Raw genomic sequence first — 27,506 nt, 5'->3', positions numbered from 1 at the left:
AAGGGAATGGACTGACTATTCTTGGGGGGGAAAGGGGTGTGGGAGATGCGGGAAGAGACTGGACAAAAATCGTGCACCGATGGATGAGGACAGTGGGTGGGGAGTGAGGGCGGAGGGTGGGGTGGGAACTGGGAGGAGGGGAGTTATAGGGGGAAAAAAGAGGAACAAATGTAATAATCTGAACAATAAAGATTTAATTTAAAAAAAGAAAAAACCACATATCTGATGAGGGATTAATCAGAAAACATAGAGAACTCCTAAAACTCAACAAATACACATTATAGTGTCATGGTTAAAGGTTATATATCAGTAAACCATCGTATTTAAAGTAGAATATCATAGGAAAGCTTTGTTCAAGTAAGCCAGTCTCAATTTTATGATAAGCTAACAAATAACTATTCTATATAATAAAGTGGTAATATGCAAATTAACCCTCACGCCCTCACAAAGATGGCTGCCTACGACAAGGCTGGCAAGGGGATTAGTGAGGGATGACCAAATGACTAAACAAGCAGGCTGCGTGGGGTGACCAGGCCGATGGGGTTAGTGAGGGATGACCAAACAACTGAACAGCAGGCTGCATGGGGCAACTAGCCTGGCAGTGGGGGAAGTTTGGGGGTGACCAGGCCAGCAGGGGTGGCAGTTGGGGGCAATTAGGCTGGCGGGGGGGCAGTGAGGGGCAACTAGGCCAGTGGGGGGGGGGGTAGTTGGGGCTGACCAGGCCAGCAGGGGGGCAGTTAGGTGTGACCAGGCTGGCAGAGGGGGGCAGTTGGGGGTGACCAGGCTGGCAGGGGAGGCAGTTAAGGGCGATCAGGCCAACACACAGAGGCAGTGAGGGGCGATCAGGCCAGCAGGAGTGGGGGCAGTTAGGGGCGACCAGGCAGGCAGGCGAGCTATTAGGAGCCAGCAGTCCTGGATTGTGAAAGGGATGTCTGACTGCCGGTGTAAGCCTGATCCCGGAGACCATGAGGGGTCCTGGATTGGAGAGGGTGCAGGCTGGGCTGAGGGGACCCCTTCCTCGTGCATGAGTTTCATGCACCAGGCCTCTAGTAAATTAATAAGAACAATCTTTACTTCAACCTGGTTTACCTGTAGTATCTTCAAAATATCTGACTTATAAAGGTTCTCCTACTTTTATCCTTTTCTATTTAAAAAAAAAATATATATAGTGACTAGCCTAATGTTTTACATTCTAAGGTTTTGTATCAGTAGCTCAAAGTTTCTCAATCTATTGAGATCCCCACTACCTAAAAATGTGTGGCTTTTGTTTCATCTTTGTCTCTAGACTGAATTTAAAGATCCAGAAACAGTGAATCTGACCATATCAGAACTGTGATGACCCTTCAGAGTCAATAGGGAAACAGATGTTGGATATGGCAGGGTCTGTGTCAGAGAGAGAGAGAGAGAGACAAAGACACAAAGAGAAACTTGTGAAAGGGAAAGATGACTCTTGCTTATCCAAAATGGATATTCAAGTTGGAAAGTCACTCTTCAAATAAAGAAAGAACCAGAGGTCCAGCGGATCAGGATAGCTAAGAGAAGGATCGTGAGAAAGGGCACTAGCATTGTGCGATGCCCACCTACCAGACAGTGGTTTCTAGATGAAGAAACCAAGGCTCAGGCAAGCCAAGTAACTTGTGCACAAGTAGCCACTTATGACTGAAACCAATGAATAACTCCAAATCCCTTCTGCAAATCCTACCCTTACTCCTGAGCCAAGAATGTGAGAATTTATGACCTTGAATTTTTACCCCTGGGTCAACCAAACCACCCACAAAACCTGGAAAAGGTTGTACTCTATATTTTTTAACTTGTATACAGTGTAGTTCCAAACCAAACTGGGACAAATTTGGACCTTGCACCTAATTAAGACTGGGGCTAACACAGCATGATTGATTGAATAGCCTTGCCTTGGATGAGTCTCTGGGAATTTATGGAATCTCAGGAGAGTAGGGGAGGGTATGGTGCTTTCCTATACACCAGGAAATCCTGATTTTGCTAAGAATTTAGTCAAAGCCTTGCTGATGTCAACTCCAAAGCCATCGAGTTTCCTTGCAGTCACTGCTTGAGATTCGCTGAAGAATTGTGGCTGTTTGCCAGGATGTTTAATAGGAAGCTCCTTCCTTTGTGACATCACCAGGCAGGTAGCTAAGGGGACTGTTTGAGACACTCTTAGAACAACAGCCACTTTTGTGGGAATGCAAGAACAGCTTTTAAAACTGAGGGTACATATTCAGGCTTCATTAGGATCCTGAATTCAAGCCAGCTGGTAAAATATGGGTTCTACCCAGAGAGGCACCACCTATCAAATGGTCAAGACCAATAAAACTGGGACTAAGGTAACAGTTTCAACACAGAAAGGGGCTGAGATAACTAGCAAAACCCCTCATCAGGGACATGGGTCCATTGCTGCCTCAACCCATCGAAGTGCTGTAATCACCATGAGCCCTCCTATCCATCGAAGATCAGAACCCGGGCATTCCATCATTCCCAGAGATGATCATCGCTTTAGCCTCCCAGAAAGCAGCTTCACTGGAGCACCCATCTCTAGAGGAACTGAGAGCCGATCAAAATCAGACGCATATCACCATTCCTCTCTTCACCAAAAGATCCAGCAAACTCACCCATCATCTTCCTATGCTGTTCCTGTGCAGCGGACTAGTAGTCCTCACAAAGAGGAATCCCCACGAAAAAGGGCTGAGAGCAAGGGAGGGCAGGACATGAATCGTTACTCGACCACAAATGTCAAATCCTCTCGCCGGTTGAGTTTTGTAGACCAGAAGGATAATATACAAATCTTACCAGAAGACCCACCCTCCAAGGTCCAGAACCCACAAGGGGTCAGAGTTCCCCGTAGGCCTTTGGTTTGCCCAAAGGATGAAGCAGTCCAAACTGAGCCCACCCGAAAGAGTATGACTTTTACTGTGAACAGATCTCCAAGGAAAGCCTCCAGCCCGGAACGCAGCTCTAGCCGCCCCTCTGCAGACCCTCGGACAGCTCAGAGAAGGATCCCTGACCAGGAGTCTGAAACGAATTATTACAGCCGCACCTATGCAGACCCTCAGGCAGCTCAGAAAAGGACCCCGGACCAAGAGTCTGAAACGTATTATTACACCCGCACTTACACAGACGCTCAGACAGCTCAGAGAAGGAGCCCTGACCAAGAGTCTGAGATAAATCATTACAGCCGCACCTATGCAGACCCTCGGACAGCTCAGAGAAGGATCCCTGACCAGGAGTCTGAAACAAATCATTACAGCCGCACCTATGCAGACCCTCAGACAGCTCAGAGAAGGACCCCGGATCAAGAGTCTGAGACAAATCATTACAGCCGCACCTATGCAGACCCTCGGACAGCTCAGAGGAGGACCCCAGACCAAGAGTCTGAGACAAATCATTACAGCCGCACCTATGCAGACCCTCGGACAGCTCAGAGAAAGATCCCTGACCAAGAGTCTGAAACGTATTATTACAGCCACACCTATGCAGACCCTCGGGCAGCTCAGAGAAGGATTCCTGACCAGGAGTCTGAAACGAATCTTTACAGCCACACCTATGCAGACCCTCGGACAGCTCAGAGAAGGATCCCTGACCAAGATTATGAAATGGGTCCCTACAACTCAATTTATATAGAACCCAAGCCCTTGCATAGGAACAAGAGCGTGGAACGATCCCTCAGATTCTCTATCCTTAAAGATTTGGATGATGGACACCGAGTTTCTATGCGTCTAGACCCTGAATCTATCCGTAAGCAGTCTGCCCACACCGAAACGAAGCCCTCCCCAAAAGTCTTGATGCCATCAGAAGTGGAGGCCAACATGAAGTCCCCAATGCGACGAGGAGATAAGGAGGTCAGCCGCAGAGTCACCATATACTCAGGAGTACAGCCAGCGCAGCCAGCTCACCATGTGACACCTCGGACAGTGTCTGAGAGCCCCCACAAATCTCCTGAGCCTGTCAGTAAGCAGCGTACCCCAAAACCCTCAGAAAATGTCTACATGTCCCCAGCACCCTCCCCAAGTCACTCTGCTCATGCAAAAGTGGAACTGACCCCTCGGCCCCTACCCCCTCGGTCCTTACCTAGGTATGGGCCTGACTGCTCATGGTGGCCCTTACTCAATCCTGACATTGAAATGCCTCAAAGCCCGCCAACAACACCTGATTTGGAGCCTAAATCCCCGCTTCCTGCAGACTATTCATTGTCCTTTTTTGAAATGGACTCAAGCCCTTTCTGTGACGATCTGCTGCTCCAGCGAGAGAAGGCAAGTCCATCACCACCACCAGCACCAGCAACATCACCACCACCACCACTACAATCCGCAACAGAGCCTCCAAGCTGGGCACCATTGAGGGAAGTGCCACAGGCTCCCAAGCACATCTCCAAACAACCCATTCAAAGGTTTAGTGCTTTCTTCTTGGGTATGTGAAGAAGCAGACTGCCCAGGTGCAACCCCGATTTAGTGAGGTGGGACATGGCAGGGAAGGCCCCCTCTTCATTTTGGGCCTTAGAGCTACTCTCCTGCCAGTGCCAAAGCTAGACCCATCCTTGAGCCCATTGCTCCATTCCTTCCCCGCCAGCTTCTCTGAGCTCCAAGCTAATGACATCGATGACGATGCTTGGGTCGGCGTCAGGCATTGACTCTTCCAGGCAACGCGCTTAACCTTTCAATGGAAGGTAGTAGAGAGTGATTTGCAGGGTGGGGAAGCTGCTTCCTGAGAGTGGACGTGAAGTACTGAGCTGGGGTGAGGGCTGGTAAGAGCTAGTAAAGAGAATAAGGCCCTCTAGTACATATTCTGGAAACAAAGGTGAGGCACAGATGAGCCTTCCAAGAGGGGCAAGGCATTAACAGTGGCACAGAGGCTGGGAGAAAAGGAAGAGGGAGAGTGGGAGTGTGACATTTAGCCCTAGACAGGAGGAGCTTCTTGGAGAGCTCCTTCTTCTTGGTGGAGAAATGTGGAGCTAGAAAGGGAGATGTGAAGTAGCGAGGGGCAGGGAGTGTGCATCCCACAGAGAGAGAGAGAGAAAAAACATACCAATCTCTGTTACTTTCAGATGTCTCTGAGGAAATGTACAATCGTGTCATCTGGTGGCTAAAAGGTCTGTGCTTTTCCCTCCCATGGTTCACTGTGGGGGTTTGGGAGGCAGGAGGACAGGTGGGTGGGTAGCCTTGATGTATGTACAGAGCTAGGTCTGTTAGGACATGGTGCATGCTGGGGCTTTGACTTGAAGGAACAGAGGAACTTCTTATCTTGCCACCATTAGTTATTCCTTTGGGACTTGGAACCTTTTTCATGTTCAAGAGTTTCTTTATAATGGGAAGTAGTCACTGGAGAATAGCAGGCATGGAGAACAGTGTAAGCCATGGCCTTGCAGCTTAGCTGATGTTACCTATCATGCAATAAAGAAACAAACCCCCCAAAAATCAACTTGCCTGCTTCACAGTCTAACTCAGGGCTGACCCCACACTGATTCAGGTTGGGGGTCTCCTCATGTGTGTCTCTGGTTCCTCAGACCCCTATTCACACCCCTATTCCAGGGCCTGGGAGGTCGTTATTGGCTGCTGGCCAGAAGGATCTCCAGGGATGTCTGGGTTTCGCCTTAAGGGTCAGTGGTCCTACAGCCAACTTTAAAGTCCTAAGAGAAGTGCCTTTAGGGCCTATGACCCTCCTGACTCCCCTTGTATCTTGACTTCTGTGGTGGGAGGGAACGTAAGGACCAGCCCTTAAACGTGAATCTTAGTGGCAAGGAGTTTCTGCTACAGGGATTGTGGTCCAAAATATGCTCCAGCCCCATGAGCATGAGGGAGGCCAGGGCTCTGAATCAGGAAGTTCCTAGGGAAGAGAGCCCTGGGAAAGCAGTGTGATACCAACCAGCATGAACCCTCAGCAGAGAGGGGCAGCCCTGCCTCACAGCAAAGTTCCGTGAAGTAAAGGTTTAGTAGAGTATGGATTCTGGAGTCATATTATTGGGTTTGAGCCCCGTGTCCACTATTTTCTTTTTTTAATCTTGATTGTTGAAAGTATTATATATGTCCCCTTTCCCCCGATTAACCTCTTCCCCTCCCTCCCAACAACTATTTTCTAACTACGACATTGGGTAAGTATTTGACCTCTCTAATCATTCCTTTCCCCCATCTGTTAATGGGAACAATGGCTTCCTTTTAGAGTTCTTATGAAGACTGACCAAGCTATAACATGTAAAACACTTAGTGTGGTATGGTGCCTGGCAATGGTGAGCACTCAGCAAATGCTAGCTGTTGTCATTTGGGCCACTTGCACTAGGAGGGGACTTGGGCCAGGTAATGGCCGAGTCCACCGCACATCTTCAGTAAAATTCTCTTTTTCTCTTCCTGTTGGCACTCTCTGATTTCCATTTGCTGCCCACTGGGAATGCCTGGCCTCTACATCTCCATTATGACAGATGAGGAGGTAAGAATGCCCCTAGGAAGTTACTTTTGGTAACTTCCTGTGCTCTCCCTACCCAAGTCCCTGTCTTACCCTCTAATGAAAGCTGCTCCCTATTGTTGGGCAGGTGTTAGCTGCACAAGGGCACCTGGCAGAGCAGGCAAGTGGGGGCTAAAATCTAGCCTGCGTTCCACTTGCCAAGTTGTGCTCCTCCAACTTGGCTGCATCTCACCAAAGGAGAATTTGCAGCCCTGGAGAGAAAGGGTAGAAACCTGCTGGCAAGTGATGAATCCTTCCAAGCGTCCTGTGGGAAGGCTGTCTGGGAAGCCATAGGTTGAATTGGTCCCTACTTGGCTCTCCCCTCTCCAGCCTAGGGCACTCCAGAAAGGGGATGCTTTTCTGGGTTACACACTATTTGAGTCCTCACCTTGGAGAGCCACAAGGTGAACTCTGCTCTCAGCAGCCCTGTGTCCTGAATTTGGCAGTGTCCTGATTTCATAGTGCATTGCTCCCCTAAGTACTTTAGTTCTTCTTGGCCCATGTTTGATAAGATAGTCCAAGCTCTTCTTACCTCCATTCTCTCTCATCTCTCTCTCTTCCCCAAAGCCTAGCATGGCCTCTAATGGGTCTCATCTATGGGCTAGCCCAGGATGGACAGTTGACTACTTCATATGAAGAACAAGTGGGGGGAGGGGCAGGACAGCCTGGGCTCAGATAACGGAACAGCTGCAGCGGAGGTGCCAGAAATGTGGCTGCCACCCCCTCTGCCATGGCTTCTTATCCAGCCCTGCTCCCTGAGCTCAGCTGTGGGTGGGAGCAGCTACTTTTAGAGATTATTTCAATGCAAGACAGTAAATCCTTCTCTTCCTCCCTTTCTCTCTCCCTTCCTTCCACAAACAATTTTTATTCAGATGCCTAGCACTCTTCTAGGCACTATTGGGGGAAGCGTTGAAGCCCCATAGCACACACATTCTTTGGCCTTGAAGAACTTACCATCTGGATGGGGAGATAAGAGGTGGACAGGAAACAACAATATGAAATAGTCTGCACTCAAATGTCCAAGTCAATGCAACAGACTTAATAGAGGCTCTTGGATGGTCTTAGGAGAGAGGGAGTGAGCCGGGAATTGGATGGGGTCAGGTTTCCCCCCTCCTTCCCAAAGTCAAGGGTGGGGGCGGTATCTCGACAAGCTAACCCCTTGCTCACCCCTTGATGCAGATCTATACCTTTGGGAAGGGGTATTTCCTCTATTTCAGGATATGATGTTTTTGATTGAGCAAGTTCCTCCCTATTCTGCCCCATCTTGTTTTAGTTTAGGAAGTCAAATGCCTTGGCAGCAGGACAGCTCCTTCCCAAAATAGCTCTTATCCTGTCTGGATAATTGCAGCTCTCCAGCCCTGTGCAGTAGCAGAGCTGCTCCCCCAGAAGCTGGGAAGAGAAGACGCGCAGGCAGCTAGGCCTGCCAGTCTTCCTGGCTCTCTGGGAGTGGAGTGGCATGGAGGTGGGCCAGGTACTGTGCTCACAAAGTGAGAGAGCTAGGTCTTCCCCAGCCTGCCCCTGAAGCTGCAGGGCCACAGGCGGTCCTGTCGGATGGAGACTCTGTGGTGCTGGTGTCCAAGGCTCTGTTTACTCTGATCTGGGAATGGTTGACGGTAGAGTCTGCTCCAGATTCCATTCCCAGCCAGGAATTCTCTCATGGCCCAGCCACAGCGCCTGGCCTGGCTCGTGGACTGCAGCATGTCTATTTCTGAGCTTTACAGGGTCTGCAGCTGGGAATGGAGCACGATTCAGCCCAAACTCCTCAAGACCCTCCTGTCTAAGGGGTGGGGTGGACAGATGTTTCTCATCCTTGGATTGGGACATTAGGGGCTGAAATCTTCCCAGAGGTGATTATGCTGGACTGAGGGACACATTCCTGATAGTTATTGTTTTTTAAGTATATTTTTATTGGTTTCAGAGAGGAAGGAAGAGGAAGAGGGAGAGAGAGATAGAGACATCAATGATGAGAGCGAATCATTGATTGGTTACCTCCTGCACACCCCCTACTGGGGATGAAGCCCAAAACCCAGACATGTGCCCTTGACTGGAATAGAACCTGAGACCCTTCAATCCGCAGGCCATCGCTCTATCCACTAAGTCAAACCGGCTAGGGCCTGATGGTTTTTTTGTTTGTTAGTTGTTGTTTTTCATAGCAGAACTAGCCAAAGCTCAACAGGAAGGTCCTTAGGATGCCCTATGGGGTCAGTGGGAGCTGTCTTCTCACACAGCCCTGGGGAATTCTATGGAATAAAATAGCTCTTGATGGGATGGGGCTACCCTGGCCTTGAGAGCCTGTGTCCTCAAGCCACCTAACCTACTTGCCCTTGGATGTGACTTCCCAGGCTGTCAGTGGACAAGGTGTTTTACTCCCTGCTATATCTATCAATTATGCAAGAAACCAACTCTGGAAAATAGGCCAGAAACTAGAGGAGGCCGTCTCAGTGATACCTAAGGCAGACTTCAGTATCTTCAGGGTGACATGTCACTTAGCCCCTGGGAGATGGGACAGCCAGGTTCCTGTTGGCTCCTGAGCCACGAGGATGATTTGCTCATGTAAATTTCCTAGACAAAATTCCAGAGCCCAGGAGGAACACAGAGAGGCTCTGCATTCATGGGGATGTTAACAGAATCCTAAGGTATGAGCTGTCAGAAAGGAACCCTGGAGCCCTAGCTGGTTTGGCTCAGTGGATAGAGTGTCGGCTTGCAGACTGAAGGGTCCTGGGTTCCATTCCAGTCAAGGGCATATGCCTGCATCGTGGCCTCGATCCGCAGTTGGTGTGCAGGAGGCAGCCAATTGATGATTCTCTCTTATCATTGATGTTCCTATCTCTCTCCCTCTTCCTTCCTCTCTGAAATCAATAAACATTTTTTTTTTTAAAGAAAGGAAACCTGGAACCATCTCTCCCACCTTTCTTATTTTCTCTTGCTTTGTACAGAGACTGGTAGTTGAGAGGAAAGGGAATTGTTAAAAGAATGAAGCAGAGATGCTAGAAATGGGACAGGGCACCTCAGGAGGCATTTCATAGCAGCTTGACCCTCACCGCATGGCTTCTTTTCCTGTCAGATGGTACCTCATTCAAGTGCAGAGCAGGATAGGAGGCTGATGATCTCTAGCCCAGACTTGCTATTTTGGGGACAGGCTAAGTTGACCAACTCATCAGGGTTTACCCAGGACTTTCCTAATTCCATGGAAAGTGCTGCACCCTGAGAACTCCCTCAGCCCTGGGCAAACTGGGGCAACTTGTCACCCCAGGACAGGCTGGGATGCACCTGGAAGTTCAGGGCAGAGGGATACTGTCCTGCTGGTCGCCTGAGACCTGGGCAGATTGCGACCTCTGCCTATAAAATGGGGGCGGGAAAATGCTATGCCTCCTTCTCAGGCTTGATGGCAGAACTGAGGCCAGAATCCCTTAGTTTTCTGTTCTGCCCAGAATAGTCCCGCATAGGGAAGAAGCTGCCATATCCACTGTGAGCTTTCTGGTGTATTTCCAGAAGCTACTCGCTTCTCTGCCTGGAACCCATCTCCTATGTCTTTCTGTCGGAGAAGTCTCATAATATTTTTTTCTTCTTCAAGTAAAAGAAGAAACGGGAGGTGGGGTGCTGGCTAGATTAGGGAGCTTGGTTTCCGAGGGCAGAGTGCATACATGGGTGAGGAAGCCAATCTATAACCCAGAAGCCACCCTGACAGCTGCTCAGCCAGAGGAAGGCTGTCCTGAGTGACAGAAATGACCATGTCCCTTCGCCCTTCTCTGTTCAGCTGCCTTTGGCCCAGCTGCCACGAAGGCAGAAGCACAAGACAGCTGCACCTTGGGGGCTGAATGGAGGCCTGGAGGAGGGGGACAGGATTCGAGGCAGTTCCTGAGAGAAGTCAGGCTCTGACACTGTAGGTGGGAAGACTGGGCCAGCCAAGGTCATTTCCTTGGCACGCCCACCACAGGCAAAGTCACTGGGCTCCCGGAGTCCCCACAGCGGCTGTTTTTGGGAATTCTGCTCAGTGAGTCTGAAACCCAGACCTGTTTTCTAAAGATGGAGCTAGCTAAAGAGGCGCCTAGCTGGAGAAGCTGACCCCACAGTTGGTGGCAGCATGGTCATTCCCATGTCACGTCAGCCTAAGGCTCTCCTCCCATTGCTCTACATATACCTGCATATGTCTACTCCTTGGGAGGAAAGGCACTTGAAATGTCGCAGTTGACAGTTCTGCTTCGGTACCAATAATTTTCTCGTTAGCTGAGATAACAGCTACCACTCGTTTTAGTGATTATTCCATCCTAAATGGGTCACCTTTGTGAACCTTCAGAGCACCCCTATGAGGTGAACGTTTTTCTCCCTCTTTTGTGAAGAAACAGAGGCTCAGAGCTGGCTCATCAAAGCTGGGAGCACTTTAGGGAGCATCCTGCCTCAGGAATTCAGATAGGGTGGAGAAACCCTCCTTCTGTAGCCATGTCTTCCATATCAATATTTCAGCAGCGCCTTTAGAGATCAAGAATGGTGAAGGGGGAAAGATTTTAGTGGGGCTAACATCGATGTCTTCGCATGTGAACTCGGAGGCTGGGGGCATGAGCTGGTGAGCAGCCAGAATGAAGGGCAGGTTATGGGGTCAAAAAAGTCCGATTTTGTCTGTGCTCCAAAATCAGAGTGGAAAACTAATTAATGAATTATTTCAGTCAGTTCATATTGATCAGACATCTCCTGGGGGCAGAAGCCTGGTCACTCACCCAGGCAGATATCAGAAGTAAAAAGAAGTTAAAATAGAGGACACATTCCCTGTCCTTGAGGGACTTGTGGTTAATTTGGGAGAGAAAAGTATACAGATGGGTCACTTGAAAGGTTGTGAACATCCAAGAACAAAACAAAGTCCAGCAAAATCAGTGAGCAGTTTCTGGCCTGGAGGCACTTGGAGGGTAAAGGCAAGTTTCAGCTCAGTGTAATGACCTTGGCAACTCACTGCCCAAATATGGAAAGGCAGTTGTCAGAATGAGTGAGTTTCTGGCCACAAGAGGAATTCAAGTGGAGGGTGGGAGGTCAGGGGGTCCTTGAAGGGAGTCTTACTCCAGCGGGTAGTGGCATTGGGAGGGATGTAAGTCCCTTCCACCCCTGAGCTCCCGTGCCCTGCCCTGCCATAGAGAGGATGTTGGAAGGGCCCACTGGCTGGCTTCTAGCATCCTGCCAGCTAGCTCTAGAACTACAACCATTCAGCAGGTGCCAGGAAACACAGTGCTCCCTGGCCTTGCCACCCACATCTCACACCTGCCCCAGGATCATGGGACAGGAGAAGCAATAAGGGGACAAGTAGGACTTAGTATTTTGGTTTCTTGCCTTTGCACAGACCTTGCTGGGCAGACTGGCTAAGGTTTCGTTGAAAGACACCACCCAATGATAGCCTTTTGGCCCCACCAGGGCTCTCTGACTATGTCATCAGTGAGTCATCACCTCTGGGGGAAGGGAACTACAATTAGTTCTTATTTCACGTAAGGGAAACGTGGTCTTCGCTAGTCAGGCAGATCTGAAATCCTGATTTCCAGTGGCACTCACTCTTTATTCTTGGCTTTGAACCTGGGCCCTAGCTTGGCCCAAGTGTAGCATTCTTGTTTAGCTCTGTGGTCCATAACCTTCGCTGATGGGTGAGCAGGCAAGGTCCAGTGGAGGGAGCCAGAAGGTTTTTCATTTAGACATGTCCGTCTGACCTGAGCAGAGGGAACCCAGGACAGCAGGCTGGAGCTGTGGTTCTTGGTCTGAGTTTCCCAGAAGAGTCACCCTCTGTGCCAAACTAAGTGTCCCCACCCCAGCAGTGCCTGGGAAATCGTGCTCTTGGTAAGGACATCAGTGCCTGGTGGGATGTTGGATTTCAAGGAGAACCAGAGCTCCAAGAGCCAAGGGGCACTGAGGCAAGGTTGGCTGGGCCACCTGATGATTGAAGGTGGGGAAGAGTGCTCAGTGGTCAGTGACTCACACAAGAGCAGCTATACCTTAGTTCTGCTTCTGATCAGGTGTCAGACTGTACCTGTACCAACAGAGATGGAGTTGGGGGGAGTCCGGTCCTCTCTTTCAATGCAGGGAACAAAGGCCCAGGGAGGAGTAGGGACTTTCAGGCAATTCAATAATCATCAAAGCTGGCATGGGGACTTATGCCCAGACCAAGTTCTCTCAGATCCCTGAATGCTGCCGGGTTAGCATGTGGGTTCCATGTACACATGGAACAGCTCAAAGTCTGTCTTCAGCTTTAATTTTACCCAACATGCCTCAGGTCGGGCCTGTGGTGCAGTGATGACAAACAGACTGACCATCAAGACCCCAAGAACCTTGGCTTAGAGATGAATTTCATGGTCCCTGGTGTCTCTTATGGCCTCACTTCCCTCAAAGCAAGATAGCTCCAGTGTGCCTCAGGACACACAGGGCTCTGTGGGGCGTGGGCAGCAGGTGCCAGCATGGAGCTGGGATTCCAGCCCCAGCTGAGGATAAGCTCGCAGAGCAGCCTTCTGAGATGTGTCTGTGTTCACACTTGGGCTGAAGCTGGGCTGGGGGAAGAAGGAATGTTATGATTGTAGGAAAAAAAGGCTTTGTGATGGGGCCTTTCTCCCCTGGGCCCAGCACCCCCAGCGCAGGCCACACAGACTGCTGGTGGCGCACCCCAGAGGTATCCTTGTGAGTGCCTGCATGAGGACCAGTGGCCTCCAGCTAGTTCCCAATAGTGGGGCTTTGTGTAGCCCAAGTTTGACATCCGGGTCTGATGGCAGCAGCTGCTGCTTCTGCAGACTTCCAACTGCCTTTGGTTCCTTTCTTTATGTCTTTGTTTTCCTGAGTACAGCTTCAGATCTCCAGATCTACCCTGGGGCAGGAGACTTTCTCATTGTCTCACTGGAGCCAAGCTGCTGACTCTTAGCCTAGTTTAATCCCCTCATTTTCAGGTGTGGAAATTGAGGCCCAGAGAGGTGAAACGGGGTCACCCGGCTGGAAAGGTTCCTCTGCATGAACTGATTTCTTTAAGCATCAACCACCCCTTCTATCCTGCCGCCCACTCATGCCACGTATCCGATACCATCTCCAACAGCAGCCCTATTTTCTGAGCCTGATCTTACCTGCCTATCCAGGCTCCCCTCTCTCCTCTGATGAGTTTTAACTGACCCCAGCCATGCCACAGATAATACTGAAATAAAGTAGGCAGGCCTCTGGTGCTCATACCAATAGAGAGGGCCATGCCTATGGGCTTCCGTTTTGTCCCAAGTGGATTCAGGCCAGTCAGCCTGCTGTCAGGAAGGGCTCTTGGGAGTCAGGGACAGACATGCTCTGGAAACTTCCACCCAAGCTTGACCAGCTCAGACCTGTATTAGCTCAGGAAATCCCCACCAACTCGCCACCCCCTAAGCATCTTCTTTTTTTTTTTTTTAAAATATATTTTATTGATCTTTTACAGAGAAGAAGGGAGAGAGATAGAGAGTCAGAAACATCGATGAGAGAGAAACATCGATCAGCTGCCTCCTGCACACCCCCCATTGGGGATGTGCCCGCAACCAAGGTACATGCCCTTGACCCGAATCGAACCTGGGACCTTTCAGTCCGCAGGCCGACGCTCTATCCACTGAGCCAAACCGGTTCCGGCGCTAAGCATCTTCTTTCCCCTGACTGCCGCTGACCCTCTGAGCCTCTAATGCCTTTAAGGCTCGTAGGGCATCTGTCCCCACGCTCCTCACCTGCTTACCCAGCCTGCCTGGGGGCGGGGAGGGGGCTCTCCTGGGGCTCCCTGCTTTCCTCAGCCCCCGGGCAAGCCCCAAAGACCACTCCGCCTCTCCCTCCCTCCTTCCAGCTGATGATCCCTGGATAATTTATGCAGCAAATCCTCTTTAATCTTTAATCTAGGGTCCTGCACAAAGGGAACTTCCCGTCTCCTCTTCACAGCTTGGGTGGAGGTGGAGCACGTCTGCCATTCCACCGCAGGAGGTGTGAGGGGGTGTGGATAATCAGTAACTTGGACATAAGTCAGATTCACATCCCGAAAACCGTGAGGACTGGGAGGAGGGGGGATTAGGGGTTTCTCTCCAACTCATGGGGCAAACCCCCCTCTCCTTCCCAAGGCGTGTCCTGGGGATGCCAGGTGGGCCCTTTCTTTTCCTTTGGGGTCTGGCTCAAGCGCCGATGGTGATGCGCTGCCCCAAGAGGCCACTCCTTAGGGGCTGAGTAAGGCAGCGCCAGGTGACAGCGCAGCACTGTCCTGAGCGCCCCTCCGCACCCGGCGCCTCTGGTGGTCGCGGGCTGCAAGGCTCGCCCCGGGGCTGGCAGCCGCCGGCCCAGCGTGCGCCCTCACTCCCTACCCATCCGCGGAGGTGCAGACCCCGCCCGGGGCTGACTCGCCCCGCCCCCGCCCCGAGCCCCGCCCCCGGCCGGTCCACACTCGGGGCGGAGGGCGGGGGCCGGCGGTGCGGCGAGGTCGGCACGCAGCTCCGGCCGCGGGTCCCTCCGGCGCTGTCCAAGCTGAGCCGGCCCTGCCCGGGCTGCAGCCATGGTAAGGCCGGGGGCGCGGGGGAAGGGTGGGGTTGGGGCGCGGGGCCAGGCCGGGGTGCGCAGGGCCTGCCACTCCCGGGCGGCTCGCGGGGACCCGCGGCGCCGCAGCCCTGATGTGCCGGGCGGGAGGCGCCGTCGCCGGTCGTGGGCATAGGCGGGCACTGCTCTGTCGCCGCTCCCAAGTTTCTATTCCTGATCTGAGCCGCTAGCAGCGGACCCCGACCCCCGGGGTGCTGCCCGTGTTCTTGGACGAAGGGGTGGGTCCGTGGTGGGGTTTGGGGCGCGCCGGCTGATAAGCGCGTGCTTTGCCGGGGAGGGCGCGGCAGCGATGAGCCGAGGTGAGCGTCCCCGCCCTTGCTGGGGTCAGCTATTACCTGGGTGACCCCTCCTCACCCGGCTTTCCTAGGCTCGGGGCCGGCACCAACTTCCTCTGGAAAACACACAGAGGAGGCCCACAGACAGTTCCTGCCTCTTCAAGAGGGATGAGGAGCCTCATGGGCCCTCCTTCCACACAGCCTGGCAAGGGCGGCATTGAGCCCTCTGCCCCACAGAGCCCTCCGCCAGAGACTCCTACTCGGTGGGATCAGCTGTATCCCTTTACTTCTGAGAGAGAAACCAAGGGAACGCTTCCTCCTGCAGCATCCTGCACCCTCCCTCCCCCTTCCAAACCAGGTCCCTCTGCAGTGGTGGGGGGTGGGAGGAACTCATTCCTGCCACCTGCCTGTAGTGGGAGGAGAAACAGTAGCCCAGCCAGCCTCCCTGGAGGCCCCCAGGTGGGAAGTTTGGATGTTTGGCCCGCTCTTCTCCTGCCACTGTTGCCAGAGCCTGCCACGAGCACCCTATGCCAGGTGTCAGGGCCTCAGGCCCGGTGCCAGCTTCTCCTCCCACTCTGGAAGCCCCCCCCCCCCGCCTTTGCCTTCTGCCTTGGGAGGCACAGGCTGTTTACAGCGGGAGGAGATCTGTGACCAGCGTGTGGGGCAGGATGTTGGCTGTGGGCAGCCTCCAGAAGGGAGCTTCCTGGGCCCCAGGGAATCAGAAGTTTCTGGGTCTGGAAAGGCCACCCTTTTGGGCTCTTGTCTCTCAAGCTGTGTCCAGGCTGAGGCCCAAGTCTTGGCCAGGAAGTCTTGGTGACCCTGTGACTTTCCCCCACAGGGGGGTTCCTGGGAGAGGCCAAGTGGTGTCTGTCTTTATCCCTGCCTCCATCCTTCTCCCCACATGGGGACGGACAGACGGATGGTTCCGGAGATGGAAGCCTGGGGGAGCACTGATTGTCCCCAGTGCCAAGTGCAGCAGAAGCCAAGAGGGGCTTTTTCCGCCACACACTAAGTTCAGTTCAGCTGAGGTCTTGGTGCTTTCAACTTGGCTGAGGCCACCCTGTTCCTCCCTAATTAAAGACACCCCCCCATCACAGTCCTCAGCCTCACGCCCCTGACCTCAAGCCAGCCCAGTCCTCAGACTGAACGGTTCATGTCCAACCAGCCTCCTCTGTGAGGGTCTCTTTTTGAAAGATCAGTGGGGAGAACTCCCTAGCCCAGGAGCCCCAGGGGGGTTTAATTTGCATGCAAAAAGGACAGGCCAACATTAATAACCATCCTGAGGTTTCTGATGCACCTTCTCTCCTCAGGTTCAAAGCAGTCTGAGGTATCTCACCCGGGAGTGCTTTCTCTCCCTAGCCTTCCTGGGAGTCAAGGAAGGGCCATTCACAATTGGATATTAAGGCCCTGAAATTAAAACACTGTTCAAAATCACAAAGGGTGTTTCTGGCCAAACCAGAAACACTGGGCTCCTGACTCCTACTCAAGTGCTCCATCTGCACACTCCCAGCCAGGCCCCTCAATTTGTCTCCCACCTAATTGTCAACTTTAAAACCACTGGGATGCCAGCCTCCTGTTGGCCTGAACTCATGCCCCTCAGAGACCAAGTGCTAGCAGCTGCCCCACTGCCTCTCTGCCAGTGATGAAGGGACACTTGTCCCCAAGGGCATCTTTAGGTGGGAGGAGCCCTTCTGGGGCTCTCTGCAGGGGAATCTAGGCGCAGATTTCTGAAGATAGTGGGGTTTTCTGCTGGAAAAACACAAAGGGACTCTTGGGAAGAAAACTGGATCCACTTCCATGAGACCCTATGGCCAGGGGATTATAGGACATCCCACCCTACTTCAGCACTGCTTAAAGTTAGGATGAGAGAGAGAGAGATTGGACTCTGGGAGTGGGGTCTCCTGGATAGCCAGCCCCGTGTACATCTGGGCCAGGTCACCTTGGGGATAGCTCACGACCCTCTGAACAGGTCTCAGTGCCCTTGGAGGTTAACAGGAGAGGTCAAGTAGATCAAGAACCTGTGCTGCAGACAGACTTGGGAGGCTGGTGCTGTGCCCACCAGGGTAGGCAGCCGGCAGGCATCCTGGGACAGCCAATCAGAGGAGGAGGGAACTGCAGAGAAACCCAGTGATCCTGCTGCAGCTGAGCTGTCCTTGGAGGGTGGGAGCCAAGGGAAAGGGAGGACGAGGGGGTGGGGAAGGACATTCCACAGGCTTTTTTGGCCCCTGACAGAGACAGGGGGGTTACATAGAAAGGGAAAGGAGCAAGCCAGGGCACAGGATTACAACAAGAGCGTCAAGACCAGGCTGTGTCTGTGTGTGAGGAACTTTGCCTGAGGGATACAGTTAGACCTAGAGCTTGCCGACAGGGAGTCCGACAGGGAGTCCGAAGCGTGGGACATGGACCGTTCAGTGGGATGTCAAGGCAGCTCTGTCCCTGAGGACAGGACTGAAGCTGGGGTAAGGTGCTGTTCTGGGAGATGGGTGGACCTGACCCGTCTTCCCCCTGCCTTGTCTGGGATTGGGGCTCCAAGTCAGAAAATGATGTTTGGTCATTGGCAGAGCTGGGGGTGGGGAAGGACAGGCAGGAGGAGAGGACCCTGGTGTCCTGACTCCTTGTCTAGAGCCTGTGGGCCCCTCCATGCTGACGAGCAGCCAGGGGTGGCAGGGAGAATGGTGCTGGGTCCCTGCAGGCTCTGCTGGGAGAGAGTGGGGTGGAGGGGGGTCTCCACCGGTGCCTTCCCTCTCTCTTCCTTGCTCAGCAGCCTGTGGAGATCAGGGGAGCATAGTCCTCTCTCCCCCTTCATCTGATGCCCAGCCAACTGCTGGGCCACTGCGAGGTTGTACAAGGGGCAGGATTTCCTGGAATTCCCCAGACTTTTTAGCTGTCAGCAAACAAGACCTGCTTCTCCTCCCCCCTGCCTCTAGCCCCAGCCCTTCTCTAGTGCCATATAACTCATCATCCATCCAAGCTGGGAGACTTTTGAGAGTGGAAAGGGGCACAATTAATCACTGGGCAACAAACATAAACTGGATCCTATAAATAATAGGGGCGAGAAAAGCCTATAAGGTCAGACTTTGCCTCAGGACACCCTCTTCTGGTCAGTAAGCCCCCACATGCTGGTTCACATTTCAGGCTAAAGGGCCTCTTTTCCTCCCTCATCCGGGCGAGCCCTGGAGACTATGGCTACAAGCAGGTGTGGGGACTTTGGAGGCGACAGCCTGGAAGTCGCTCTGAGGGGATTTTCCCTCTAGCCTCCCTATCTCAACCCCTTCCCCCTGGCACAAACCTAGCGGTATGTGAGTCCGCCCCCTCAGTTTTTCCCCTTGTAAAATGGGGACCTGCAGGGAGACTGTGGCCATCTTACCTCCTCCAACCCTGGCTGGGATGCCACAGTGGTCCAGGGTAGCCCCCACTGGCATGGCCATCCCTTTGTCCTTGAGTCAGCCTCTGAAGCCGGCCCTTGTCCATTGTCTCGGGTGGCACGTGGCTATTGTAAGGCAGAGCTGAGCCCAGCACTGCCAGGCACCCCACAAAGGGCGCTGTCCCCCAAAGGAGAGAGGAAGCTTTTGGGTCTAGAGCTGAGGTTGAGAGGGAGGGGAGCGGCCTCTCTTCTAAGCTGGAACTGGTCTCTACAGAGGAACCAGCCATTCTCTGCCCACCATCCCTGTGGTTCCCAGTTCAGGCCAGATCCCCTCGGCATTGCTGGGTAAAGCCCTGCTCCAGGCAGAGGGGAAAAGGGCAACTGAGGGGTGCTTCCCCCTAGATGTCCCTCACATTTGCAATCTGAGTGTCCTCCCATTCTATATCACCTGGTCCCTCCTAGACTCCCTCCACCCATACACAGCATCCACTGGCAGGTTTATCCTTCTCCCCTGGGGCCCAGGCCCAGGCTCTGGTGTGGTTCATTGTCTGGAATAAGAGGGAGTCAGGTCAGCTGTCCTGAGCTCCGGGCAGTGAGCCCTAGGAGTGAGCACTCCCAGCGGAGTCTGCTCGTCAGTCCCAGAGCTCCCTGACCTGCAGTGGCAGGAGGCATGGAGCTCCCTGCTGGTTCTTGCGGCATGGCTGGCAGCTCCCTTCTCTCTTCCCTCCTGCCCTCTTGCCCCTGCCCCTCTGACTCTAGGCGCTCTCCTGGACTCCTGTGCCACAGTCTCCTCTCAGCTCTGATGCCTCTATCTGCTCCCCTTAGTCAGTCTGACTTTCCGGCCTTTGGGGGAATCCCTGACCCCGGCTTGGCCAGATCCCCAGGAAGGGCAGCCTCAGCCAGCACCTGGTTGAGCGGGGGCTCAGGGCTGGAGCTACTCAGTTCTCAAGAGCCCTTGCTAGGCTTCAGGGCTGCCGGGAGTTGCTCCTGGATCCTGGGGCCTCTCCTGGCATCTCAGACCTGTGTGTGAACAGGTGAGGGAGGGAGAGAGGGTGAATACTTCTTCTGGCTTGGCTGCTGCTTTGCCTTTTAACCACAAGCACTTTCCTCTCTTCCTCTTGCCTTCTCCTGTCTTCCTCCTTCATTCTTCCCTTCCTGCCTCCTACCCACCTACCCCACCCCACCCCAAACCCCCAGATCAAGCGCTTCCTGGAGGAAACGGATGATATAAGTCTGAACAAGTTCGTGAAGGATTTTCCAGGAAATGAGAGCTGCCACCAACCAGAGGCCAAGACCTGGGTGTCCAGGCCCCAAGTTCCGGAGCCAAGGCCCCAGGCCCCGGACCTCTACCAAGATGACCTGGATTTGAGAACCCCCCTGTGGCCCCAACCCTCTGACAGCCAGCAGTACTTCCCTGCCTCAGCCCCTCTCAGCCCCTCAGCCTCAGCCTCAGCCCGGCCCCGCAGCCCGTGGGGCAAGCTTGATCCCTATGACTCCTCTGAGGTAGAGCCACCAGTCCTGTCCTTACTTTTCAGTGGGCTGGTGCAGGAAGACCCAGGGAGGGAGCAGAGAGAATCCGGTGTGAGCGTGTGCATATGCACGTGTGTGCGCGTGTGTGGGTGCACACATGTTTATGCATGTTGAGCTAGGGCTTCTCTCTGTCCTGTGTGGCCCCAGCTCTGTGTGTTGGCCCCAATATGCATTGAAAACTGACAGTATCAGCAGGATCAGCAGCCCAGCTGGTGGAGTCTGGCGCTGCTCCTCTAAGGCTGGGCAAAGACTGAGGAGGGAGGGAGAAGGCCTGTGTTAGGTCCTGGGGCCCCTGCTGCCTCTCGCTCTCCCTGATACACTCCATCTCCCTGACACTAGGATGACAAGGAGTATGTGGGCTTTGCGACCCTCCCCAATCAAGTTCACCGCAAGTCCGTGAAGAAAGGCTTTGACTTTACCCTCATGGTGGCAGGTAGAGTGGGGGCCGGGTTGGGCTGGGCTGGGGTTTTTCAGGTGGGGATGGTATGTATGTGGTAGAGAAGGGGAAAGCAGCAAGCGGCTATCCCTTTTTGCAAAATAGCCAGGAGCCATGGGTGCCCGAAATTGTGCTTGGGGTAAAGTGGTGCAAAGAACACTTCGCCAACAGGTTTCTTTTATTTGCCTTTTTCTGGGGGACCTTGGGCCATCTCTGACCCTCTCCGGGCCTCATTCAAATGAGAAGGCTGAACAAGCTGTTATGTTTCCTTTCAGCTCTAAAATGCCATGGTTTGGTTCATCTCATCCCAATTAAATAAGCAGCAGCTCCCCTCACACCTTGATCTAGTGGGGTTGCCTCTTGGCTACAGATCTCATCTTCTGACTTGGTACTTCTGTCCTCTCTCCCCCATCAGGAGAATCTGGCCTGGGGAAATCCACTCTTGTCAATAGCCTCTTCCTCACGGATCTCCACAGGGACCGGAAACTCCTCAGTGCTGAAGGTAAGGAAGCGAGGGAGTATGACCAGCAGACAGACCTGACTTAGGAAAACAAACTCATTCCAGAGTCTGGGGGATGGGGCCTTCCCCGGCACACAGGAAACCATGGCTTCTAGACTGACAGCATCTCTCTACAGGCCTGTCTAGCCTGGCAGCCCACCAGCCAGCTCCCTAAAGACTTGGGTGCCGAGGCAGGGCAGGGACCAGAATCCTGCCCTTTGAGTGAGTCTCTGACCCCCAAAGGATTCCAGGAATCCAAGAAAAGAGCAGAGAGCAGCAAGAGGCTGGGGCCAGAGCCAACAGCCACCGGCATTTCCTGTGTTGGGAAATGTGCTCCTTGCTGGTTCCCAGAGAACAGGCCCCCGGCAGCCTCGGGGTTGGAAGGGGGGCAGTGTGGATGAGGCAGTCTGGGCAGCCGAGCTGGTTGGGGTGGGCAGTTTATCCTGATGGGGCAGGTCCTTGCCCTGGCCTCAGCTTCCCTCTTCTCCAGAGCGGATCATGCAGACTGTGGAGATCACTAAGCATGCAGTAGACATAGAAGAGAAGGGCGTGAAGCTGCGGCTCACCATTGTGGACACACCAGGCTTCGGGGATGCAGTCAACAACACAGAGTGGTATGTCTGACCAAGCACAACCCCGGCTGCCTCCCCACCTACCACCTGTTCCATACACACACCCAGGCGCACACATAGACACAGACGTATTCAAAACTGTCAGGAGGAAGAGGGTTGTGACCTTGAGCATGCCACGGCTCCTTTCTGGAAGCTGTCTGTGTAAAGCGAGAGGGAAAGGATTGGAGTAGATGATCTCTAATGTTCCTTCTGACTCTGACCCATCATTCTATAATGGGAGTGAGGACACAAGATAAGAAAGAAGAGCCTCAAACAAGCAAACACATGTGAAAACATGTAGAACAGGGCCTGACATATAGTAAGTGCTCAATAAACGTCACCCTACCTTCTTCCTCTCCTTTTACAGCAACACTTTAGGTGCCACAAACTAGAGTTATTAAAGGGGTGAGAGTGAAATGGAGGGAGGAGTAAATGGAAGGGGAGAAAGAAGAGACAAAGGGGGAAAGTGGAACTTCGTTTAAACTCCAGGCACACTCTAGGCTACCAGCTAAAAGAAAGGGTGGCTTTGCCATACCATCTCCCACCCCCACCATCCCTGCTTTTTGTTTTTTGTGTGTGTGTGTTTTTTTGTTTTTGTTTTTGTTTTTTTGCTTTTTTCAGCAACTGGAGGGATAATGATCAGATCTGAGTGAGTAGATGAGGAGGAGAATGAGTGATAAAGACAGGCGTTAGGGTGGTGCCTTTGATGAAGAAGTTAGGCAGGGTAGTGCTAAGACCTCTGGACGGAGAGTTCAAGTCTTGCACAGTCTTGAGCAAATGACTGCATCCCTACTTCTTCCATTGAAAACACTGGCCTTTACCTCTCACCCAGTTGATCTGAAAATCATCTAGAACAGTGATGGCGAACCTATGACATGCGTGTCAGAGGTGACACACAAACTCATTTTTTTGGTTGATTTTTCTTTGTTAAATGGCATTTAAATATATAAAATAAATATCAAAAATATAAATATTTGTTTTACTATGGTTGCAAACATCAAAAAATTTCTATATGTGACACGGCACCAGAGTTAAGTTAGGGTTTTTCAAAATGCTGACATGCCGAGCTCAAAAGGTTCGCCATTACTGACCTAGAATGATGCATGTAAATGTACATTGGAACCTGTAAAGGGCTGTTTACATTATACTCATGAATTTTAAGATGATAATTGCAGGACCAGTGCAAAATTAAAATGTGGGGCCCCTTGTTCAAAATTATTAAGAACTTCTAGATGACCACAGAGAATCAAACCAGTGCACCCCACCCCTGTGGGACTACACAGGTCGCACGCCCATGCAGCTGACCCTGGATAATCACCTCACAGGCTAATCAGACCCTTACAGACCTTTCTGTGCTCTGAACCTTCATTACATTCTTCATCATCACAGCATGGACTTTGGCTCAGCACACTGGTTCATCTTCAGTTTCACAGTCTAAGCCTTGAGGGAAGGGCCATTTCTTACATTCTTCCTGCATCACTGTGCTAGTACATGTTTTGTGGTCTCTACAAATATTCCTGATGGATTGAGGTGGCCTCCATGTCAACATCACTCTTCCTGCTCTAGGAATATGTCTCAGCAAACTGGGCTTGCCCTGCAACTCTAGCTCCAACCAATACCTGGTTCCTACTGTACCATCCCCTCCTCTTATTGTCCATAATAATAATATTGTATTTGCCTGGCATCTTACAGCTGACTGCTCCGTGCTCCTCCACATATACTCATTTAGTCAACCAGCAAGAATTTATTGAGCATTTACTAGGTGTCCAGCCTGTGTTCGACGTTTTAAGGGATGCAGAACAAGTATGAATGATCCTTGTCCCTGAAATGCTTGTAGTCTAGTGGCAGTGGGGAGTGGGGAGCAGTAGTTCTCTAATATGTGCGTCAGTTGGGTAACAAATTAGTAAATGGGTCAGGCAATGTAGTGATAAACACACTGATCTGAAAATCAGAAAGCCAGGGACCCCGTTGGGTAGAGAATTTCCCAATGAAGATGATCAGGATCAAATCTCTTAGCTGCTCTGGATTTAGTTCCTTCATGTATAAAATGACAGTGATGATGCTCAGAATGTTCTCTAATCAGGTCACCTATCAGTGAGGATTCAATGAGATAAAAGAAGAGGAAAGTACTGGAAAATTGAGGTTCTTGAATCTATATCTATAGATATATAAATTTGTATGTGCCCCCGTTCTCTTTACCACAGAGATTATATAATCTCTCTATAATGTATATTTTCAAGAACCTCAGTTTTTCTACCTATCTGTCTATCTATTTACCTACTTACCTACCTACCTACCTATCATCTATCTCACTGTGTGGTGAAGAGAAGGGGAGAGTGTGCGTTAGTGTAATCAAAGGAGACTTGGTGGAAAAGATGGTTCTTGGATATGGCCTTGAAAGATGGAGTAGGTTTGAAGAGATGGAGGAGAGGCTGGACCATGAACCTGACTTAGGTCTGCCTTGGTTTCCCCCAGTTGCTTTGTCACCTGGGCTCTTTTCCTCCCATCAAACTAATATTTATTGAACTCCACCTCTGTGCTTAGCCTGTTTTCTGTCAGGACATGGGATGCCCCCCTGTCCCACCAGGTACCTCCCTGAAGAAGTAGTGAAGCAAGCCAGGGAATAACCAAGTCTTGAAAACATTGCTCAGGGTGGGGGCCACTCTGCAGCCCCAGAGCTCACTAGGCAGCCCCCACTCCCACAGTTTCTCTACTTGTCTGTCCCTGCCCCAGCTGGAAGCCTGTGGCAGAATACATCGACCAGCAGTTTGAGCAGTATTTCCGAGATGAGAGTGGCCTGAACCGCAAGAACATCCAAGACAACAGGGTGCACTGCTGCCTGTACTTCATCTCACCCTTCGGCCACGGGTATGGTCCGAGCCTGAGGCTCCTGACACCACTGGGTGCTGCCAAGGGAACAGGCCAAGAGCACCAGGGGCAGGGCTGCCACAGGCAGGTGGTCACAGATTCCTGTTCCCCAGGCTCCGGCCATTGGATGTTGAATTCATGAGGGCCCTGCATCAGCGGGTCAACATCGTGCCTATCTTGGCTAAGGCGGACACACTGACACCTCCTGAAGTGGAGCACAAGAAACGCAAAGTGAGGGGAGCTGGTGCAGGGAGGGGAGCAGGTGGGCTTCTGGGAAGGATGGGGTCCCCAGAACTGTGGGCCCCTCATGTGTTTGCCAGATCCGGGAGGAGATAGACCACTTTGGAATCAAGATCTACCAGTTCCCAGACTGTGACTCCGATGAGGATGAGGACTTCAAATTACAGGACCAAGCCCTAAAGGTGTGGCCACCCGAGGGCATCCCTTTCCCATCTTGTTTCTTCTGGGCAGAACAAAGAAGTAGAATTCTATATAAGGGTGGTGTTTGGGGTGGGAGAAGACCCTGGTTTCCGAGAGAGGAACAGAGATGATGAAGACATAGGTGGAGAGGAACAGGTGAGAATGGGGGCAGGGGGCTGTTGACAGACACCCCAAACTTCTTCCAGGAAAGCATCCCATTTGCCGTAATTGGCAGCAACACTGTGGTAGAGGCCAGAGGGCGACGAGTGAGGGGCCGTCTCTACCCTTGGGGCATCGTGGAAGGTAAAGCACTGAGCTTGTGACCAGGGAACCACCTTGCCCTCAGTGCCTCTCCCCTACCCATGCCCCTGGCTGACCCCTAGCCTTGCTATGCAGTGGAAAACCCAGGGCACTGCGACTTTGTGAAGCTGAGGACAATGCTGGTGCGTACTCACATGCAGGACTTGAAGGATGTGACACGGGAGACACATTATGAGAACTACCGGGCACAGTGTATCCAGAGCATGACCCGCCTGGTGGTGAAAGAACGGAATCGCAAGTATGGTCAAAAGCCAGGGCAGAGCTGGCAGGGGGGAATCCCAAGCACAACTTTGGGTGAGACTGAGCCCTTCCTCTTCTACAACACCTCAATCCAAGCAGGTGTTGGGGTCCCCTTAGCCTTACCAAGCCCCCTTTCCCTTTCCCTTAGCAAACTGACTCGAGAGAGTGGTACCGACTTCCCCATCCCCGCTGTCCCACCAGGGACAGATCCAGAAACTGAAAGGCTGATCCGAGAGAAAGATGAGGAGGTGAGAGCGGTATGGGGTTGACAGCCTGGGAGGTCCCTTGCTTGATCATAAACCTTAGTGTCTCTTGGTTTGGGAATAGGAAGATCCCTGGCCCTGGTGCATATCTGTGTCCTGCATTGGTGGATTAGTGCTTCTACCCAGGGTCTCTGACACACCCCAGGCTACCCCTGGCTCAAGGGATCAGAGAGTGGGAACACTTCCCCAACACGAGAGGACTCTCTAAAAGTACCCATGTTGATGCCATGTGCCTGTTCCAGCTGCGGCGGATGCAGGAGATGCTGCACAAAATCCAAAGACAGATGAAGGAGACCCACTAGCTGACTGTCAGCCCTGGATATTTAAATCTTCTCCTCTTCGTTTTGCCCATGCCGGCCCCTTTCAGCACCAGCTCTGCTCAGGCCCCTGCAGCTACTGCCACTTCGCCTTACATCCCTGCTGCCTCCCAGAGACTCAGAGGAAATAAAATTTAACAAATATATAGTGGCTCCCGGTGTCACTGTCTGTATCTCTACCACCTCCCGGAGATCAAGAAGATCCTAGGACCCAGTTTTGACAGGTTCCTGGAGGAGGGTGCTGGATTATGGCTTCTAGGAGGGAAGGAGGGAGGAGGGGAAATTTCCTCCCCCATGACAGGCTTCAGTCCCTGCCTAGAATAGTCTGGCCCCTCTTTTTTACTTACCAATCTCTCTCCTGCCTCTCCTATCTGGGCCTGGGCCTCTCCATTTTTCCCACATAGTACATTCAGTTCTATGGAGTTTTGGATCTGATATCTGCCTTTGCGAAAACAGGGAATTGACTTCATGCAGCCTCCTGCCTTCCTGTTTCCCCTGATTTGGGGAAAGGGATACACAGAATTAAGCTCTGTACGCTAGGAAGCTGTGACAGAGCACTGAACAAATGTGGAAACCGCTGCGATCACCAAACACTACTGTAAACGCTGGGAATGAACCAAGAAGCCACTGCCCTGGAAGAGCTCAGCATTTAACTAATGCTTATTAGGCATCTCCTGGGATGCAGACACTGTTCTAGACCCAGGCCAGGTTCCTGTTCTCCTGGAATTCACTAACTGCAGGAGAAGTTCCAGCGTTCTATAAGCAGACACGTGAAAACATTTTGGCTGCGGGAGCTGGCACTAAAGCACTGGGGTCCACTCCAAACTCAAGCCATCTGTTGAGACTCTGAATCAACAACTGTTCTCCATTTCTGTCAGGGTTCGTGGTACCCGCGGCCACGACGCCCCCCAGCGGCCGCACTCCGCCCTGCGGTCCGGTCTGGCACCCCAGGAGAGGAAGGGAGGAGCGAAGAGCCGGGTCCTCGGGGCAGTCCCATTCACCACTCCCAGCACAGACTAGGCGGTGGCCGCTAGCTAATGGCAGTCTCAGGTCCGGATTTCCTCTCTCAGACGTGAGGTCTTTACTCAGGACTGACGGAGCCATGCAGGTCATGAAGGACGGCAGGGCGCGTTCGCCGATGAAAAGTGAGGGTCAAAACGCGGAAGAGGGAAAACCCCGCCGCAGGCGGAGGAGACTGAGAGACGGAGCCTCAGGCCCAGCCCTCCTCCTTCTCTTAGCCTGCGGGGCCTCTCTTCCCTTTCCGCTTTGGGACAGGATGGCCGCCGCGAAACGAAGACGGGAAATGGATAGACTGAGGTGGGACGGGAGACCTTTCTGACAAATATTCCCAAGGAGAGGTCGTCACCGGAAGTGACTGTAAGG

General features: G+C 52.4%; 1 protein-coding gene across 5 annotated transcripts; it reads left to right on the top strand.

The window, feature by feature from the left end:
• Positions 1 to 2,309: 2,309 nt before the first annotated feature.
• On the top strand, positions 2,310 to 26,269 carry SEPTIN4 (septin 4). Of its 5 annotated transcripts, XM_070395338.1 has the most exons (15): positions 2,310 to 3,031; positions 3,608 to 4,419; positions 5,054 to 5,098; positions 6,422 to 6,429; positions 19,816 to 20,121; positions 20,488 to 20,581; positions 21,000 to 21,086; positions 21,574 to 21,697; positions 24,428 to 24,562; positions 24,676 to 24,793; positions 24,883 to 24,984; positions 25,189 to 25,285; positions 25,379 to 25,541; positions 25,692 to 25,791; positions 26,049 to 26,269. In XM_070395338.1, the coding sequence occupies exons 1-15, from the start codon at positions 2,310 to 2,312 to the stop codon at positions 26,106 to 26,108; spliced, it is 2,973 nt and encodes a 990-aa protein (XP_070251439.1). In that variant the 3' UTR covers positions 26,109 to 26,269. The 5 variants fall into 5 exon arrangements, with proteins under 5 accessions (XP_070251439.1, XP_070251442.1, XP_070251444.1 ...); XM_070395341.1 differs by lacking the exons at positions 2,310 to 3,031; positions 3,608 to 4,419; positions 5,054 to 5,098; positions 6,422 to 6,429 and adding an exon at positions 14,818 to 14,941; XM_070395340.1 differs by lacking the exons at positions 2,310 to 3,031; positions 3,608 to 4,419; positions 5,054 to 5,098; positions 6,422 to 6,429 and adding an exon at positions 17,501 to 17,713.
• The last annotated feature ends 1,237 nt before the right edge of the window (positions 26,270 to 27,506 follow it).

The sequence above is a fragment of the Myotis yumanensis genome, unplaced genomic scaffold (genome assembly GCF_028538775.1).
Source record: "Myotis yumanensis isolate MYYU_CA2020_CCGP unplaced genomic scaffold, mMyoYum1.0.hap1 SCAF_16, whole genome shotgun sequence".
Classification (NCBI taxonomy): domain Eukaryota; kingdom Metazoa; phylum Chordata; class Mammalia; order Chiroptera; family Vespertilionidae; genus Myotis; species Myotis yumanensis.
This window is presented reverse-complemented; position numbering and strand designations above follow the sequence as displayed.